Below are 21,010 nucleotides of genomic sequence, written 5' to 3'. Positions count from 1 at the left end.
GTGGTAAAGAATCCACTTGTCAATGTAGGAGCCACAGAAGACACAGGTTTGATCCCTGGGTCAGGAAGATCCCCTGGAGTAGGAAATAGCAATCCACTCCAGTATTCTTGCTGGGATAATCCCATGGACAGAGGAGTCTGGCAGGCTACAGTCCACAGAGTTGCCAAGAGTTGGACACGACTGAGCATGCAGGCATGCATGTAGATGTTACCTACAAGAATGCCACGCTGTACAATTCCAGAAGTGCCATTCATTAGTTGTGCAACATGGAAGCCACATATCTACCCTTTGGGATCAGTATTTATTTTCTTCCAATGTCTACACCAAATTTTAAATCATCCCAGCACCAGCCTTCAAGCCTTTTTATTTCATACTTTTTATCTGTATCAGTCTGGTATGGTGTATTTGCCTAGACACGCTAACTTGCCATCAGTAATTCATCCTTTCTATTATCAGACTACTATTGGACTTATTTTCCTTTGTTTACCTTTCTTGCTTATTACTTCTTTTAAAACCCATGAATTCCCAATTCTTATTATATAATCTGAGTATAAAATATAAATATGTACTATATTTATATTTTTTAATAACTTAAATGAAAGATAATTCTCTGTAGAATTTTTTGTGATTCATTCTTGAATGACACCAGTATCTAATGACTATTGACTTAAAATAGGGGAAGACTAAGCTTCTCAATTTCTGGAGGAATTGGTTAGAGGGTGGCACAATAATTTTTCTACCTAACACAAATCGGTATTCTCCACTTTTAGCAAAGTTTTCTTACTGTGAGAGGATAAGTGAAATTTTATAGTAGTTGTGAATGTTTTGGGCCATTGCTTGCCCCCAGTAAAGTTGAGGAGGACTGTAAGAAAGAAAGAGAGGAAAATGCTAATTCAAAAATGTGTCTACAATACTGATTCTAAATATATTTTCCAGAGTTTATAGACAATGAGGAAGACTTTTGTAGAATCATGAAAATCACACAAAAATGCTAAAGATTTCTAAACTGACCTAAGATTCAAACTATAAAATAATAAAAAATTTACATTTTAGAATCAACTTGTTGTTGTTCAGTCACTCAGTCATGTCTGACTCTGTGACCTCCAAGGACTGCGGCATGCCAGGCTTCCCAGTTCTTCACTATTTCCCAGAGTTTGCCCAAACACGTCCATTGAGTTGGTGATGCCATCCAACCATCTCATCCTCTGTTGTCCCCTTCTCTTCCTGCTTTCAATCTTCCCCAGCATCAGGGTTTTCTCCAATGAGATGGCTCTTCACATCAGGTGGCCAAAGTATTGGGGCTTCAGCTTCAGCATCAGTCCTTTCAATGACTATTCAGGGTTGATTTCCTTTAGGATTGACTGGGTTTGATCTCCAGGATGTTTCCAGTTTTTCCTGGTTTGATGTTTGAACTTTTCAATTTGGTACCTCAAGATATTCAGTTTAAATGCTGAACAATATAGTACTATTAAAGTATGGTTAATTGACAATACTGAGGCTATAATAAATATCACAGGCTAAGTATTTATTCTCCTAAAATTTTTTGAAAGACATTGCTCTGCTTTTTTATAGAAAATAATAATTCATCATCCTTTCTAAGAAATTACCTCTATCAATATATTCTGGATATCTTGCTTCTATTTCACTATTATTTTAAATTCTCAGTATCCTCCTTGTCTCTATTTCAATAGAAGTTCATATAGTGATTTAATATTTTCAAAGCATTTTTTCATTATCTGTTCTTCCTCCTGTCTCCCGCTTTTGGAAAAAATCCTTCAGTGTTTTTATGACGGTGTATGAAAATAGTCAAGACACAGATGTACAATGCAAGCTACTGAAAGTGAACTGTGATAAACCATGAAAATAAAAGGAAAAGAAAAAAAGACTGAATTAGTATGATTTTACCAGAAATACAGCACTTTCTGGCATGGAATAATAAAAAGTAACTAGAGATCTCTAAAAAATAGAGATTTTTGACTTAAAATTAGACAGACTATACAGATAAGTTATTTTTACTCTTTTGTCTCCACTCTTCTAAAAATAAGAGGAAATTGACATATATATATTTTAGATATGTTTGTCCTTGGACAATGCTACATCCTCAGGTTAACAGGCTTCCCTGGTAGCTCAGCTGGTAAAGAATCCGCCTGCAATGCAGGGGACTCCAGTTCGATTCCTGGGTCTGGAAGTTCTCCTGGAGAAGGGATAGGCTACCCACTCCAGTACTCTTGGGCTTCCTTGGTGGCTCAGCTGTTAAAGAATCTGCCTGCAAGGCAGAAGACCTGGGTTCAATTCCTGGGTCTGGAAGTTCTCCTGAAGGAGGGTATGGCAATCCACTCCAGGATTCTTGCCTGGAGAATCCCCATGGACAGAAGAGCCTGGCAGGCTACAGCCCATGGGGTCCCAAAGAGTTGGACACGACTGAAGCGACTAAGCACACAGGTTAACAGAATAGAAAAGTGACCTAACTTTTAATTCTCTGAAACTGTCTTCTCACTAATACAAATTTAATGGGGTTGGTTTAATGTAAAAACAGAAAAATGGATACCTCAGGGAAATTCTTTTGGATAGACTTACACTATAAAGGATCTTTCCATTCAGTCATTCAACAAATGATGACTCTCAAGATTGCCTGTTGCCAGTTAATACACTGACAAAAAGGGATTCAAAGTGTCAAATTTTATGAAGAAGAGAGTAAAGAAACCTTCACCACCAAAAAGTCACATCAAATATTTTAAAAATTCATTTCTGAAATGTTAATGGTAAAATCTAGTATCTTAATATTGAGGTCCAAATGGAGGATCCTTCTATCATAATTCTAACAGAACACCCATCTTAGAATTTTGTCCTTTTTTACTTTCCTTTTATTCCAGGCTGAAAGAGATCATCCAATAGCTTTATTGACTGAGTTTACTGGCTGTCAGAACTTGAAATGAAATTTGTGTTCAAAGTCTGAAACATCTATTCTAATAATGTAGTCTTGTTGCTGCCTTTCCTATAAAAGATTAGCACAACTTCTGGCTGGTCCTTGGCTGTAGCTGATTTCTCTATTATTAATAAGTAAGATATATCCATCAGTCTATCTCTCAACTGCCAAGAACACATGCATTCATTCATGCATATTGGTTGAATGCTTTTTATGCATTTATTATTCTGATAATTGCTGATCCTAACCATTTACTCTCAGATGTGGGAATGATTGTGTTTTAAGATCTGTCTTGTCTCTGCAATATTCTGAGTATCCTCAATATATATTCAATGGAAAAGAAGTTTCTGCCTCCTCTCACCTCAACTTTGTCCAGGTGCAATTTTGTCTCATTCCAATTCCTACTTAAAAATGATCCCCAAATATGCTGTGACAATAACAGAATGCTATTCTCTAATTCTAAGCTTGTATATAGTTATTGTAAGAGGACACTTACAATCAGTTCTGATTCATTTGTAGATACGGTGCTCTCATCTGATGTGTTTGTTATATTGGTAGAATCCTGTGACTACTGCAGGTATGTAGGAATAACCAACTGTAATACTTTAGATGAAGGAACTAGAGTGTAAAAAATCGTGTATAAAGCTGCATTGTATAAAACCGGGTGTACCACTGGCTTCTTGTACCTATACTACTTTTGCATACTAGGAAAATCAGTACTAGACTTAACTTGTCCAGATTTCATCTAGGATAAAGGAAAATTTTAGATTTCTGATAGTTTTTTCAATTCAGTAACTATCTTCACTGGGAAATGCCAAACCTGATCTCTCTCATCGGGCATACCAAAGCAATCTATCTGCCCACTCTCTGTTTCTGTTTTGCATGCAACTCTAAACCTAACAAACAGGCTTCCTGACGGAGAAAAAAAAAAATCAATGAGTTTAAATGATACAGAATTTTATGTCTTTATGAGTCACTTTTTCACACTAAAACATGGAAGCTTCATAAAATAAGTTAATATTTTGCTTTCAAAGCAACAATATTTGCCTTCATTATAAATAAACAGGATTCATTTGAGACAATGATTTTTCAAGTGAAAGGATTAAAATAATCCCATTAAAACCAAAACAAAGGTATTTTATGTTCTTATATCTTTATTAAAGTACTTACTTTGTAAACCTGACTCAATAGTAACTCATATTTTTATTATTACAAATTTGTCTTTAATAATACATAATACACTTAAGGCAGATTTACCTTATAGATGGTCTCAGTTCTAAACACCACCACACTGATTTATACAAATAGCAAAAATCACATAGAAGAACATCTAATGATAGCTTTCTTGGTACTTATCTTTAGATTTCAAAACTGTATAATAAGTCAAGTTTCCATAAATTTCATTTTTGAGATAGGAAACAAACAATTTTGCCTTTATCTGCTTTGATTAGATGTAGTTGTTATTAGTAATATAACCTTTAAATCTGTGGGGAAACCAATACTTTACCTTTATTCCTCAGAGAAGGCTAACAGCAGGCAAAATAAAAAACCGTTATAGAATCATACTGTTAAGTATTACCTTAACTCAAAATTCTCATATAATTGTATCATATCACAGCTAAAAATTACTATTTAATATATCAAGATATATCCAAAAATGTCCTTTGGTTGCATTAATATCAGGGGGCTTAGGCAGCACTTAAGATTCTTTCTCTGGTCTTCTGGTGATTAGTATAAACTGAAGCTTTTGAAACTATTGGGTGATGCCATTTGGGGGGCCCAATACCGGAAAACCTCCAGGAGAATAGTGGACCCCAGTGGAAGAATTGGAAGACTAGAAGATTTGCAGTTAAGGTAGATTTATCATTAGCAGAACTTCAGGGAAATAGGAATGTGGTCAGAATCACTTAATATTTATTAGAAATCAGGATTCAGTAAATCATTTCTCTTTCAGAAAAATATCTTTAAAATGTGTATATTTTCAAATGCTCTTTTGTTTAAAAGAACATATAAAATTAAGATACTGGTGAAAATAAACCAGTTTTGAATGTACTTGTTTCTCTTCATTTTTCCACCTTCAAAGGATTTCTTCTCATCAAGCACAAATGTGCTATTCTTTACAGCAAGACAAACTCTTCTGTGCTAAATCTTTTTATTCTTTTCTTTTCATCCTCTGAGAAAAGGTCTTCTTCGTTGGTTGTAGTAGATGTAAAATCATAGTCTCTGGAATGACCATTTACAAAAGTAAATAAGGGATATTTCTCCTTAGAAGAAATTTTCAGCATCTGTAACAGAAAGTACAGAAGAATCCCTTATTGGATGCAATAGCGCACAGCAGGACCACATGATGAAATCTAAAGTTCTAGCCCTGAACTTCTCCTGTTAGCTTCTCCCAGTGACATTTACCCAGTGCTACTGCTTTACTGTTCTGGCTAAAAGACAAAAGTTGACCAGTACTTACTGTACGGTTTATTTCCAGCTAAATACCTACTTCCTCATTAGGATTAGACCATCAAAAATTAAGTATATTATCATTCCTACCCCAAGCCCCCCAAAGTAAAGTCTTCTGGTCACATTGTTTGAAGAGTTACTAGTGAGTTAAGATTTATCTCCTGTAATAGACAGTGAAACAAAACGGTATCACTGATTATGGCAAAATACTGTGAATGACTGTTTAGTACCATAATGCAAAAAAAAAAAAAAACTAAGTAAAAAATATCCACTCTAATCTCAATTCTACAACTTACTTTGATGTGACTTTTGACAAATCACTCTACCTCATCTATTTTTTTTTAGGTATTCATTTTTTCTTTTTTTTCTTTTTCTAAAAAACATAAATTTATTTATTTTAATTGGAGGCTAATTACTTTACAATATTGTATTGGTTTTGCCATACATCAACATGAATCCGCCACGGGTGTACACATGTTCCCCATCCTGAACCCCCCTCCCACCTCCCTCCCCATACCTCATTTATAAAAGTGGGCAAAAGATATCCAATCTCCTTACCTCAGAGAAAAGTTAGGATGACAAAAAGCAATGAAAAGTTATTTTTTAAAATAAACAAGTTTTATTTAAAAGACCAAAATAATAAGTTTGGTCTTTTCAAAGACTTCCATTTTAAAAAATATATTTCTGTAATAATCTAGTCAATACAAAAACAGTGTTTGTATATACTGCAATAATCCACACTTTACATATTACCTTCTAAAGTTATGTTATATAATATGGAAATAAAATAAGTAATACCTGGAATTTTGTGGGAACACCAACAACCTTTATATAACCTCTGTTAATTTGGGATTCACTGACAAGTCAATTAACTCATTCTAAACCATTTAAGTCTTTCTGTTAAACAGTCTACTTAAAAATTAAAACAATTTAAATTTTGAAGTGAATAAAAATTTTTGAGTGAAGAATGTTTTTATAGAAATAAACATTTCTATTGGTAATCAGGGCTTATAAGAAAGATTCTGAAAAATTTATGTGAGTTACAAAGAATGCTGAAAAAATATCAATAGTATTTATACATCATTAATCACAATCAATTAAATATAACTTGTTTAAGGATAATTTTAGGAGCAAAAACTAAATTCTCTCAAATGTTGATATTCAAATGAAGGCTCATCAAATTCTTATATATTACATTTACAGATTCTCTTGAAACAAGGCTAAAATAAATAGGTAGCCCTAGGATATGATACAATGTTAAATTTAAAATATTTCAATCAGACAGTTAATATGAAATACATTTTCTAACACTGAAAATGAACCATTTAAAAACAATCAAGTACTTAAAAAGCCAGATGTGATGAAAACCTGATCCTATAAATTCATATTGTGATCCTACTTTTTATTCTCAAATTTAATTTATATTCTAAAAAAATGGGAGAGAGAAGGGCAAAAATGTGGAAATGAAAAAGAGACAGAGGGAGCTGGCATCTTTCACCTCCAGCCAATGGTTGGAATACAAGCCAAAATTGTTATCATTTTATATTCATTTAATGTCACTTGTAAAAGTCCAGTATCTAATAGGCAGGTATCATTGCATCATTTTTAATTCAACATAACAGAGCTAACATTATCATCTCTTCATCGTTTCTTTCAAAATCAAGAATTAAGTCATTTAGGTTTATTAGTTGTACATTAACTAAAATTCAAATCTGTGCCCCAAGGCAAAATGTTAGAAAGGAACTCCCAGTCCTTTAATTATAAAATGCACCTACTTTTGCAAACCCACTTGCAATGTAAGGCCTCATTGCTGCTGCTGCTAAGTCGCTTCAGTCGTGTCTGACTCTGTGCGATGCCATAGACAGCAGCCCACCAGGCTCCTCTGTCCCTGGGATTCTCTAGGCAAGAACACTGGAGTGGGTTGCCATTTCCTTCTCCAATGCCTGACAGTAAAAAGTGAAAGTGAAGTCGCTCAGTCATGTCCGACTCTGTGTGACCCCATAGACGGCAGCCCACCAGGCTTCCCATCCCTGGGATTCTCCAGGCAAGAACACTGGAGTGGGTTGCCATTTCCTTCTCCAGTGCATGAAAGTGAAAAGTGAAAGTGAAGTCACTCAGTTGTGCCTGACTCTTAGCAATCCCATGGACTACAGCCTACCAGGCTCCTCCGTCCATGGGATTTTTCAGGCAAGATTACTGGGGTGGGGTGCCATTGCCTTCTCCGGTTTTGTACAATACCGCAGCATGAATTCAGGCTGAAAACCTGAATCAGTACTGGCTTACAATTCAAATTCTCAGGGAAGTTCTTTTTAACTCCCTCGACTCAGTGCCAAGGTTGAGAAGTGGAAGCTTTTCTGTCCTTTTCTGTGGGAAAGTTTATTTCCCTTTTAATTTTATATTTACCTAAGTTGTAGACTTGCAGTGTCCTTAGCTTTTTAATTGGGTCCCTTTTTCCTTATCATGGGTTGTTTTCTTTGTTCTTCAGTGACACATAAATTATGGTATAAAACTGATAGCATCCTAAAATTAATCAAATTTTATAAGGCCTCATTGCCTGGAGAATCCCAGGGACGGGGGAGCCTGGTAGGCTGCCGTCTGTGGGGTCGCACAGAGTCGGACACGACTGAAGCGACTTAGCAGCAGCAGCAGCAGCATACATATTTATTGATTCAGGCTTTGAGAATTATATTTTCTAACTTTTCTAGGTTTAAACATTTTTAAAGACTAGAAGATGAAAAATAAATGGAAAAAAGTGTGTAAATGAAAATTTGGTTTATTTAGATAAGTTTAAATCTTATACCATAAAAAAAACTTGCACACAATGTTTTTGGTGGCTTTATCCATAATTGCCAAAACTTGGAAACCCAACAAAGATGTCCTTCAATAGATGAGTGGATAAACTGTGGTACACCCAGACAGGAGAAAATTACTATATACACTATATACTGTGTGATTCTCTCTATATATACACAGACACACACACACGCATTTTTACATACACACACACACACAGTTGAGTTGAGCAATGTTAAGTGATAAACTGACAAATATAAACATGATATGATAGGAAGAAGTAAATTTAGGACAAATAAAAATAAAAATGCCAATGGAGATTTAAATTATCTAGCTTATTCTCATTTTATAAATGGGAAAATTGAGACCCAAAGGATTTAAACTGCTTTTCCAAGATGACATAACAGCAAAAAGAGATAAACTGAAAATGAATTACTGAGACACTGCCTTATCAACAAGCCTTTCAAAGTTCTAAGTACCATATCAAAAATTTTTCAGATTTTTTAAAAGAATAATCATTGATTTAAACATCTATCAGAAGGGAAAAGTTTAGTTTTCTTTTTTATACTACAAAATAGGAGGCACTGTCAAAACATTAAGGTCCCTCCATAATGGATAATATAAAATCTACACCAAAAAAATTCCACATTAGGTTACCTATATGACTTGGGGTATTATATCAATTGAGATAATATACAAAATAAAGATAATGAAAGTTATTTAATAACTTAGAGAAATAACTATTATATAATGGTAAAGGAAAAACAGCAGATAACACTAGATATAAAATTTAATCTCAGTTTTGTTAAAATAATTTTAAACACGTACTTTAAGAAGTTTGAAGAAAATACAACAAAATATTAACAGTTATCTCTGAATGAAAGACTTAATGGTGATTTTTTTTATACTTTTATCTTCCAAAATTTCTAATATGTATTTCTTATACAGTGAGAAGAAAACCAAGTTTGTTCGTTTGTTTTTTTTAATTTAAGCTCTAACTGGATTTACTTCCCATAGCTATATTTCTAAAGCAGTTCAGTAGTTTACTCAACAGTATCTTTAGAACAGGCAAGTCTTCTGTTCTAGTTTAATAAGACAGCTAAAGATACACTGAAGAGGCTTGATTGTCGAAAAGGCAAATCATAAATGTCTTTTTAAGAGGTCAAATATTTTATATAATTTTTCCTATGTGCTAAATTAATGGGTTTCAGAATTTACAAAGGAAAAACCTGGAGGACAAAAATCAAGTAATTTCTTCCATCATAAAGCTAGCAGTTGTAAAGTAAGAACAGAAAGAGAACCAGAGGACTCCTTCTCCCTAGCCCCAGAACCTTTTCTGCAAGTCTCTGCCACCACACATGTCAAATCAGACCCAGCGCACAGCAGTCTGTACCTATGTGGTCCATGCTGGCCACGATGGAGGTACATATTATGTAGGGGGTAGGTTCTAAAGTCAGGTCTTAATGTGAAAATCAAATGTAGTAAAAAAATTACCTTCAAAAAGTCTTTTAATTATTTAAAGGGTGTTGTGCATAATTCTGTGTATACAACCATGTTTAGTAACATGTATAAGTGTACAATACAGTGTGGTATACAGCAATGCACAATATGAAATAAGAAGTACACATGCACAAATACGTACCATTGAACCGAAGTAAGTTAAATGTACATGTGATGATAATTCCATTCTGTTCCCTCACTACTCAATCTTAAATCCCTGTAGTTGAACTTTTAGCCCTTACTGTGTTCAGTCACTCAGTCGTGTCTGACACTTTGCAACCCCATGAACTGCAGCCTGCCAGGCTCCTCTATCCACGGGGATTCCCAAGGCAAGAATACTGGAGTGGGTTGCCATGTCCTCCTCCAGGGGATCTTCCCAATCCAGGGATCAAACCCAGGTCTCCTGCACTGCAGGCAGATTCTTTACCATCTGAGCCACCAGGAACTAACCATCTACATACAAGAAAATAAAGACTTATATTAGAAAAATTAAATAAATACATGTACTCTAATATACCCATCTGAGTGATGAATATAAAAGTTGAGGGATTAAGTGACAGTCTAAAATACTAAACCATAGGGACCTCAGCATTCTTCACTTCCTGCTCTAGGAGCACAGAGAGGCAACATACATTCTACAGAGAGATGGTAGATTTTTTTCTCTGAAAAAAAATAAAACAACCCCAGAGAAAAGATTACCACTTAATAACACTTGGGGGTCACCTAGTAAAAAGTAAGGCTCATCACCTGATCACCTTAGTATGAAGGTCACCAGCTAAAAAGCCATACTCAAACACAGGGAACATCTACTCAGCTCTTTAGTGCCCCACTTTCAAGTATAAACAGACACAGAAGATCACCAGTCATTTGGAGGAAAGCATCAAATGGAAAATTGGAAGATTAAAACAAAAAATAGAAAACCAACCAAACAAAAAGGATCCAACAGGAAGGGAACATAAAAAGCAAAGGAAATGGAGGAAAATTTCAAAATTACTATAATTAATTTCCTTGGGGGAGAAGAGAAGATAATACACCCATTAAAAAATGAAAGAATCCCATGAAGAATGAGTAATAGAAAAACATAAATAACTCCCAGAAATGTAAATATCATGATTGAAATTTAAAAACAAAAGCATTAAAAGATGGAGAAAATCTCCTAATACAAAAAGATAAAGACAAGGAAAATAAAAGGAAAAAAAATACAGGAAAATCAGAGGACAATTCAGAGGATCCAACAACCATATAATAAAAATTCCAGAAAGAAAGAATGAAGAAAACAAAAGATAGGAAATAATGCTATATCTATTTAAAAATTTTTTCTTCTCAGACTGGACGGAAACAAGACTCAAGGAAAAGGAATAAACCAGGACACATAATGAAGTTTTAGAATACTAGGGATAATTAGTAATAGCTAACACATTATATAGTACCTACAGAGTACTAATCTAGTAATCATTTAATTTTCATAATGATGCTACTGAGAGAGGTAGCTATTGTTATTTTCATTCCATGAGAACACTGATGCACAGAGAGGTTAACCAGTGAGGCCAGAGGTATACAGTCATGAGATGGTGGAGTCAGGATTCAAATCTGAAAACTTTCAGAAAGAAAAAAATGTTTACATTCAGAGGAAAATAATCCACAGTGACATTAAGCTTCTCAACAGCAACATTAGACGCTAGACGGGAGCAGAGCAATGTTTCTAACGTTTGGTGGGACAGGAGGCAGGGGATTATTCCATTCTAGAATTCTATATAATATCAATAAATGAAAAGATAAAGATGGTCAGACGTGTAAGAATTCAAAAACTTTATCATCTACTCATACTTTTCTTTGAAAGTATGCTTTCATACTAGAAACTGTGCTTCAGCAAAATGAAAGTGAAAGTCACCCATTCGTGTCTGACTCTTTGTGACCCCATGGACTGTATAGTCCATGGAATTCTCCAGGCCAGAATTCTGGACTGGGTAGCCTTTCCCTTCTCCAGGGAATCTTCCCAACCCAGGGATTGAACCCAGGTCTCCCACATTGCAGGCGGATTCTTTAACAGCTGAGCCACAAGGGAAGCCCAAGAATACTGGAGTGGGTAGCCTATTCCTTCTCTAGCGGATCTTCCCAACCCAGGAATCAAACCGAGGTCTCCTGCATTGCAGGCGGATTCTTTATCAACTGAGCTATGAGGGAAGCCCATGCTTCAGCAAAACAAGGGATTAAACTAAATAAAGATTCAGAAGATAGGGGATCCAACGCAGAAAGGCAGCATTAGGGAGTTCCAAACAGACAATTCTGCATCAAGTCTAGAGAAGAAAGAAGACTGCAGCCAAGAGAAAACTGAGAGAGAAAAGTCTCCAGAAAAAAGAAGGAAAGAAGAAAATGATGTATTTTCTTACATTTATATTCATGAAAAATTTGCTGCTAGGTACTTGACAGATACGAGTAAAAAATTAAAAGAAATATCAGTCAGTACGGGATTCCCAGGTGGCTCAGTGGTAAAAAAAATTCATCTACAATGCCAGAGACATGGGTTCAATCCTGGACCAGGAATATCCCCTGGAGAAGGAAATGACAACCCACTTCAGAATTCTTGCCTGGGAAATCCCATGGACAGAGGAGCCTGGTGGGCTACAGCCCATGGGGTCACAAAGAGTCGGTCATGACTTAGTGACTAAAGAACCACAAACAACAACTCAGTATGTGCAAAGGAAATAAAAAGGGGAGAGGTAGTATTTACTCCAAGAAAATAAAATTTAGAGAAAAAAGAAATGTAATCATAGTATACCATGTGATTAATGAACAACATTATGTTGTTGCTGATATTGTTTGGTCGGTGGCTCAGTCAGTAAAGAATCTGCCTGCAAAGCAGGAGACCTGGGTTCAATCCCTAGGTCAGGAAGATCCCATGGAGAAGGAAATAGCCTACTCCAGTATTTTTGCCTGGAGAATTCCATGGACAGAGGAGCCCGGTGGCTACAGTCAATGGGGTCAGAAAGAGTCAGATACGATTGAGTGATGAACACTTACATTTTCACAGTAGTCAGATAAGAGAATGTAGGAACTGCACAATTATTCAAGAGTATGGGGCATCATGTCGGTAACTTACTCTCAAACAGCTCAGAAAAAAATTATTTGTATTATATTTACAACTTTTCTATAAGGATGCAATTATTCCAATTTTTAATAAAGACAAAATAGAATGTATTAAACAAGAACTGAGTGAATTTATCACCAGCAAATAGCACAAAAGAAACAGTAAAGGAATTGTTCAGAAAGAAGTTAAAATGATCCCAGAGGGAAGTAAAGTAATACAGGAAAGATTGAAGGGCATCACAAAGGATAACACTGACTATTTAAAAAATAACACCTTGTGGAATTTAAAATATGTATAGGGTTAAATTATATAACAATAAAACACAAAAACAGGCTTCAAGGAAATAAATATTACTAGACACTTCCCTGTAGCTCAAATGGTAAAGAATCTGCTTGCAATGCAGGAGACCAGGGTTCGATCCCTGGGTCAAGAAGATCCTCTGGAGAAGGGAATGGAAATCCACTCTAGTATTCTTGCCTGGAGAATTCCATGGACAGAGGAGCCTCGTGGGCTCCCGTTCATGGAGTCGCAAAGAGTCGGACACGACTGAGCAACTAACACACACACACACATTTCTTCACAGGCCACCACCACCAGAGTACTACACAGAGAGGAGACTGAAACACTACCCTGTCTTCCTATAAAAAGGCCTATTTACTTAACTAGAGTTTCATCCCAAGGGACAGGCTTTAGTAACCCTCAAATATACAGGCAAAGGAGGCACTCCCAGGGCAATTAGGCAGGGAGACACCATCCCTGAGCACTCCTGTAGCCTCACTACAGTTCAGCAAGACTCCCCAGGATGGAGCTTAGACACTGTCTAGAGCCCCACTTTTTGTAACTGTCATCCAGGGGACACCATCAAACCTCCTGGTCTGGAGTCCAGCAGTTACTGACTATGGCCCTACAAAACTGCATCAGTTCAGTCGCTCAGTTATGATGGACTCTTTGCAACCCCATGGACTGCAGCACACAAGGCTTCCCTGTCCATCACCAACTCCTGGAGCTTGCTCAAATACATGTCCATCAAGTCAGTGATGCCATCCAACCATCTCATTCTCTGTCGTCCCCTTCTCCTCCTGCCTTCAATCTTTCCCAGCATCAGGGTCTTTTCAAATGAGTCAGCTCTTCGCACCAGGTGGCCCAAGTACTGGAGTATCAGCTTCAGCATCAGTCCTTCCAATGAATATTCAGGACTGATTTCCTTTAGGATTGACTGGTTGGATCTCCTTGCAGTCCAAGGGACTCTCAAGAGTCTTCTCCAAAGCCACAGTTCAAAAGCATCAATTCTTCGGCGCTCACTATCTTTATAGTCTGACTCTCACATCCATGCATGATCACTGGAAAAACCATAGCTTTGACCTTTGTTGGCAACATGATGTCTCTGCTTTTTAATATGCTGTCTAGGTTGGCCATAACTTTTCTTCCAAGGAGCAAGCGTCTTCTAATTTCATGGCTGCAGTCACCATCTGCAGTGATTTTGGAGCCTAAAAGAATAAAGTCTGTCACTGTTTCCATTGTTTCCCCATCTATTTGCCATGAAGTGATGGGACCGGATGCCATGATCTTAGTTTTCTGAATGTTAAGTTTTAAGCCAACTTTTTCACTTTCCTCCTTCACTTTCATCCAGAGGCTCTTTACTTCTTTGCTTTCTGCCATAAAGGTCGTTGTCATCTGTGCATCTGAGGTTACTGACATTGATTCCCTGAATCTTGATTCCAGCTTGTGCTTCTTCTGGGCTGGCATTTCTCATGATGTACTCTGCATATAAATTAAATAAGCAGGGTGACAGTATACAGGCTTGACGTACTCCTTTCCCAATTTGGAACCAGTCTGTTGTTCCATATCCAGTTCTAACTGTTGCTTCTTAACCAGCATACAGATTTCTCAGAAGGCAGATCAGGTGGTCTAGCATTTCCATCTCTTTAAAAATTTTTTCACAGTTTGTTGTGATCCACATAGTCAAAGGCTTTGGCATAATCAATAAAGCAGAAGTAGATGTTTTTCTGAAAGTCTCTTGCTTTTTCAATGATCCAATGGATGTTGGCAATTTGATTTCTGGCTCCTCTGCCTTTTCTAAATTCAGCTTGAACATCTGGAAGTTCATGGTTCATGTATTGTTGAAGCCTGGCTTGGAGGATTTTGAGCATTACTTTGCTAGCATGTAAGATGAGTGCAATTGTGCAGTAGTTTGAACATTCTTTGGCATTGCCTTTCTTTGGGATTGGAAAGAAAACTGACCTTTTCCAGTTCTGGAGACATTGCTGAGTTTTCCAAATTTGCTGCCATACTGAGTGCAGCACTTTCACAGCATCATCTTTCAGGATTTGAAATAGATCAACTGGAATTCCATCACCTCCACTAGCTTTGTTCATAGTGATGCTTTCTAAGGCCCACTTGAATTCATATTCCAGGATGTCTGACTCTAGGTGAGTGATCACATCATCATGGTTATCTGGGTCATGAGGATCTTTTTTGGATAATCCTTCTGTGTATTCTTGCCACCTCTTCTTAATATCTTCTGCTTCTGTTAGTCCATACCATTTCTGTCCTTCATTGAGCCCATCTTTGCATGAAGTGCTTCCCTGGTACCTCTAATTTTCTTGAAGAGATCTCTATTTGTTCCTATTCTAGTGTTTCCTCCATTTCTTTGCATTGATCACTGAGGAAGGCTTTCTTGTCTCTCCTTGCTATTCATTGGAACTCTACATTCAAAGAGGCATTCATCCTCTTCTCCTTTGCCTTTAGCTTCTCTTCTTTTCTCAGTTATTTGCAAGGCCTCCTCAGACAACCATTTTGCTTTTTTGCATTTCTTTTTCTTGGGGATGGTCTTGATCACTGCCTCCTATACAATGTCATGAACCTCCATCCATAGTTCTTTAGGCACTCTACCAGACTAAACCCTTGAATCTATGTGTCACTTCCACTATATAATCGTAACGGACTTGATTTAGGTCATACCTGAATGATCTAGTGGTTTTCCCCACTTTCTTCAATTTAAGTCTGAATTTGGCAATAAGGAGTTCATGATCTGAGCCACAGTCAGCTCCTGGTCTTGTTTTTGCTGACTGTATAGAGATTCCCCATCTTTGGCTGTAAAGAATATAATCAATCTGATTTCGGTATCAACCACCTGGTGATGTCCATGTGTAGAGTCTTTCTTGTGTTGTTGGAAGAGGGTGTTTGCTATGACCACTGTGTTCTTTTGGCAAAACTCTGTTAGCCTTTGACCTGCTTCACTTTGTACCTCAAGGCCAAATTTGCCTGTTACTCCAGGTATCTCTTGACTTCCTCCTTTTGCATTCCAGTCCCCTATAATGAAAAGGACATCTTTTGGGGGTGTTAGTTCTAGAAGGTCTTGTAGGTCTTCACAGATCCATTCAACTTCAGCTTCTTCAGCATTACTGGTCAGGGCATAGACTTGGATTACTGTGATATTGAATGATATTGAATGATATTGAATGATTGACTTCCTCCTTTTGCATTCCAGTCCCCTATAATGAAAAGGACATCTTTTGGGGGTGTTAGTTCTAGAAGGTCTTGTAGGTCTTCACAGATCCATTCAACTTCAGCTTCTTCAGCATTACTGGTCAGGGCATAGACTTGGATTACTGTGATATTGAATGATATTGAATGATATTGAATGAACAGATATTCTGTTGTTTTTGAGACTGCATCCAAGAACTGCATTTTGGACTATTTTGTTGACAATGATGGCTCCTCCATTTCTTCTAAGCGATTATTGCCCATAGTAGTAGATATAACAGTCATCTGAGTTAAATTCACCCATTTCAGTCCATTTTAGTTCACTGATTCCTAAAATGTCAATGTTCACTCCTGCCATCTCCTGTTTGACCACTTCCAGTTTGCTTTGATTCATGGACCTAACATTCTAGGTTCCTATGCAATATTGCTCTTTATAGCATTGGACTTCCATCACCAGTCACAACTATAACTGGGTGTTTTTGCTTTGGCTCCATCTCTTCATTCTTTCTGGAGTTGTTTCTCCACTGATCTCCAGTGGCATATGGGGCACCTACTGACCTGGGGAGTTCATCTTTCAGTGTCTTATCTTTTTGCCTTTTCAAACTGTTCATGGGGTTCTCAAGGCAAGAATACTGAAGTGGTTTGCCATTCCCTTTTCCAGTGGACCTCGTTTTGTCAGAACTCTCCACCATGATCCGTCTGTCTTGGGTGGCCCTACACGGCATGGCTTAGTTTCACTGAGTTAGACAAGGCTGTGGTCCATGTGATCAATGTAGGGTTAGTTTTCTTTGATTGTGGTTTTCATTCTGTCTGCCCTCTGATGGATAAGGATAAGAGGCTTATGGAAGCTTCCTGATGGGAGAGATTGATCCAGGAGAAAGAAGCAGTGTCCCCACAAGAGACTGACCCAGACTTGCCTGTGAGTGTCCAGGAGTCTCCAGCAGAGGCATGGGTCGGTGGTGGACTGCTGAAGGGTGGGGGGCACTGAGTGCAGCACTGCATGCATGGGACCTCTTGAAGGAGGTTGCCATTATCTTCATTACCTCCACTATAGTTTGGCCCCTGGTGGCTCAGAGGTTAAAGCATCTGCCTGCAATGCAGGAGACTTGGGTTTGATCCCTGGGTCAGGAAGATCCCCTGGAGAAGGAAATGGCAACCCACTCCAGTACTCTTGCTTGGAAAATCCCATGGACAGAGAAGCCTGGTAGACTACAGTCCATGGGATTGCAAAGAGTTGGACACGACTGAGTGACTTCACTTTTCACTTTCTCACTTTATAGTTTGGCCTCAGCTCAAACAATAGGGAGGGAACACACCCCTGCCCATCAACAGAAAACTGGATTAAAGATTTACTAAGCATGGCCCCACATATCAGAACAAGATCCAGACCCAAAACTGCATTTAGCTGCATATTTTAAAAGCTGCTGACTGAGGGTTTAGCACCCCATCAGCCTGAAATTAGGTGTTAAATGAGGTTCCTCCCCTTGAAACACTGACAGGTCTCAGTAGGCTCTCAACAACACAGGTATATCAAGAATAAACCAGGAGATACTCCAAAAAGAGCCAGGATGGGTGAGCACCCTGAGTCCTGCCCTGGTGCACAGCAGTCAAGGCACAAGATGGCTAGGCAAACCCCTCAGCCCTACCATGGCCACGCAGCAGTTGACCCACAAAAGGGCCAGGCAAGTGCCTTGAACTCCACCCACCCCTCACAAATACAAAACTTTAACTAATCCTTACCTACACCATGCAGACATTGAGCCACAATTGGGGTAGGTAAGCAATTTAAGTTCTGTCCTCCCTGCACAATGGCCAAGTCACAATCAGACCAGGCAAGGGCCCTGAGCCCAACCCTCCCCACACAGCAGCCTCAGTCCTTTCACAGCTGGTAGGCACACAGCCCACACAAAGGACTCCCATAGAGTACCTGACACTGGTGACCAGGGGAGAGTGCATTTCTGAGCCACATGGTACAGCTCCTATATAAGATCACTTCTTAAGACAGAAGCAGCCATTGTAGCTCATACATACAGACAAACAGGCAAAAGGAGGAGACACAGGAATATGTTCCAAACCAAAGAACAAAGCAAATCCCTCCCCCAAAACCTTAATTAAACAGAGATAAGCAACCCATCTGATAAAGAGTTCAAAACAATGATCATGAAGATCCTATGATCTCAGGAGAAAAATGGATGAGCAAAATGAGAATTTCAAAAAAAGACAGAAAATATAAGAAAGTACCAAACAGAAGTTGGAACAACTGAAAAATACACTAGAGGGGTTCAAGAGCAGAATGGCTTTAAAATAGAAACACGAATCCAGAAGACAAAGCAATGGAAAACATCCAGACAGAGCGGCAATATGAAAAAATAAAAGAAGACAGGACAATATCAAGCAGAATACTGTTTCGATTATAGTGATCTCAGAAGGAGAAGACAGAGAGAAAGGACCAAAAAGTTATTTGAATAATGTCTGAAAATTTCCATAATTGGGGAAAGGACACAGATACCCAGGTCTAAGAAGCCCAGAGAATTCCAAATAAGATGGACCCAAAGGAAAACATACCAGCCACATTATAATGGTAAAAGTTAAGGATAAAAAGAGAATCTTAAAAGCAGAAAGAGAACAGCAACTTATTTTGTACCAGGGAAAGCCGATAATGCTATGAGCAGATTTTCAGCAGAAACTTCACAGGCCAAGAAAGGAGTGGTACGACATATTCAAAGTGCATAGAGGAAAAAACTGCCAACCAAGAATTCTCTACCCAGCAAACTTAGCGTTCAAAATTGAAGGACAGATTAAGAGTTTTACAAATAAATAAAGCTAAAAAGTTTATCACCACTAAAATGCTACCAAAAATGCTAAAGGGACTGCTCTAGGTTAAAAAGAAAAGCACTAATTAATAAGAAAGCATATAAATGTAAAAATCTCAGTGGAAAAGGTAAATAAATGATAAAGGTAGTAAATCAGTCATTTATAAAGTACAAATGGTAAAAGACAAAAGCAGTACAAAAACTTTGAAAATGTAATAATTAGTCAAGGGATACATAAAATAAAAAGATGTAAAATATGTCAGCAAAAATATCAAACATGGAGTCAAAATGAATGTGTTCAAAATTAAGTTACTATCAACTTAAAAGAGATTTCTATGTACAGAGAATGTTATATGTGAATCTCACAGTAAGCACAAAGGAAAAAAAGTAAATATACAAAAGAAAGTGAGAAAGGAATGCAAATACATATGCCACCTACAAGACACTCACTTCAAACCTAAAGACACTGATTGAAGTGAAGAGATGGAAAAAGATATACCATGAAAACGGAAACAAAAAAGCTAGGCTAAGGCAATAGCACCCCACTCCAGTACTCTTGCCTGGAAAATCCCATGGACGGAGGAGCCTGGTAGGCTGTAGTCCATGGGGTCGCTAAGAGTCGGACTCGACTGAGCGACTTCACTTTCACTTTTCACTTTCATGCACTGGAGAAGGAAATGGCAACCCACTCCAGTGTTCTTGCCTGGAGAATCCCAGGGACGGGGGAGCATGGTGGGCTGCCATCTCTGGGGTCGCACAGAGTCGGACACGACTGATGTGACTTAGCAGCAGCAGCAGCAGCAGCAGCAATACTTAGACAAATTAAACTTTAAAACAAAAACTATTAACAAAACGCAAAGAAGGGTATTATAACAATAAAAGGTTCAATCCTATAAGAGGATACAACATTTTGTAAACATTTAAGCACCACCATGGTGTGTGCACACTCAGTCGCACAGTCGTGTGACACTTTGTGACCCCATGGACAGTAGCCCACCAGGCTTCTCTGTCCATGGGATTATCCAGGCAAGAATACGGGAGTGGGTTGCCATTTCCCCCTCCAGGGATCTTCTCAAACCAGGGATTGAACCCATTTCTGAGTCTCCTGCATTGGCAGGTGGATTCCTTACCAATGAGCCACCTGGGAAGCCCATGCATCCAACATAGGAGCACCAAAATATATAAGCAAATATTAACGTAAATAAAGGAAGAAATACACAGCAATACAACAATAGTAGGGGACTTTTATTCTCCACTTATATCAAAGGACGGATCATCCAGACAGAAAAATCAATCAAGAAACATCAGCCTTAAATGGCACATTAGACCAGATGGACTCAATATAAATATATACAGGACATTCCAGTCAGAAACAGCAGAACACTCATTCTTTTCAAACGCACATGGACCATTCTATAAGATAGATCACACGTTAGGTCAGAAAACAAGTCTCAATAAATTTAAGAAGATTAAAATCATACCAAACATCATTTTCAACCACAACCAACAATAGTATAAAACAAGAAATCAATTACAAGAAGAAAACTGAATACACTATATACCTGAAACTAACATAATATTGTAAGTCAACATATATCTTCTCAAATTAGGGTTTACATTTTGTTCAGATAAATATCCAGAAGTGGTATTGCTGGATTGTATTGTGGTTCTATTTTTAGTTTTTTGAGGAATCTTCATGCTATTTCTCATAGCAGCTGTCCTACTTTATATTACCATCACCAATGCATGACAGTTTCCTTTTCTCCACATCTTCACCAACCCTTGTTATTGTCTTTGTAATTTTAACCATCTAGTGTGTGTGTGTATAAGATGGTAAATTATTGTGATTTTGCATTTCCCTGATAATTTGTGATGTTAAGCATCTTTTCATATGTTTGTTAGCCATCCGTATGTCTTCTTTAGAAAAACGTTTATTCAGGTCTCCTGTCCATT

The 21,010-nt window shown here is 37.6% G+C and overlaps 1 protein-coding gene across 14 annotated transcripts in view; it reads right to left on the bottom strand.

The window, feature by feature from the left end:
- Positions 1–4,062: 4,062 nt before the first annotated feature.
- The window catches only part of ATG4C (autophagy related 4C cysteine peptidase), a 95,089-nt gene continuing 78,141 nt past the window's right edge, over positions 4,063–21,010 (bottom strand). For all 14 annotated transcript variants that reach the window (XR_015160168.1, XR_015160166.1, XR_015160169.1 and 11 more), the window contains one exon: positions 4,063–5,211. Coding sequence is in view for 10 of the 14 variants with exons in the window: in XM_086390313.1 (XP_086246439.1) it covers positions 5,044–5,211 (168 nt within the window). In the remaining 4 variants the exon portion in view is untranslated. The remainder of the gene's footprint in view (positions 5,212–21,010) is intronic.

Source organism: Bos grunniens, chromosome 3, assembly GCF_055505025.1.
Source record: "Bos grunniens cultivar Pamir isolate PY7600 chromosome 3, Bosgru_T2T1.0, whole genome shotgun sequence".
Taxonomy (NCBI): Eukaryota; Metazoa; Chordata; class Mammalia; order Artiodactyla; family Bovidae; genus Bos; species Bos grunniens.
The sequence above is the reverse complement of the archived record's forward strand: the minus strand, read 5'-3'. Positions and strand labels throughout refer to the sequence as shown.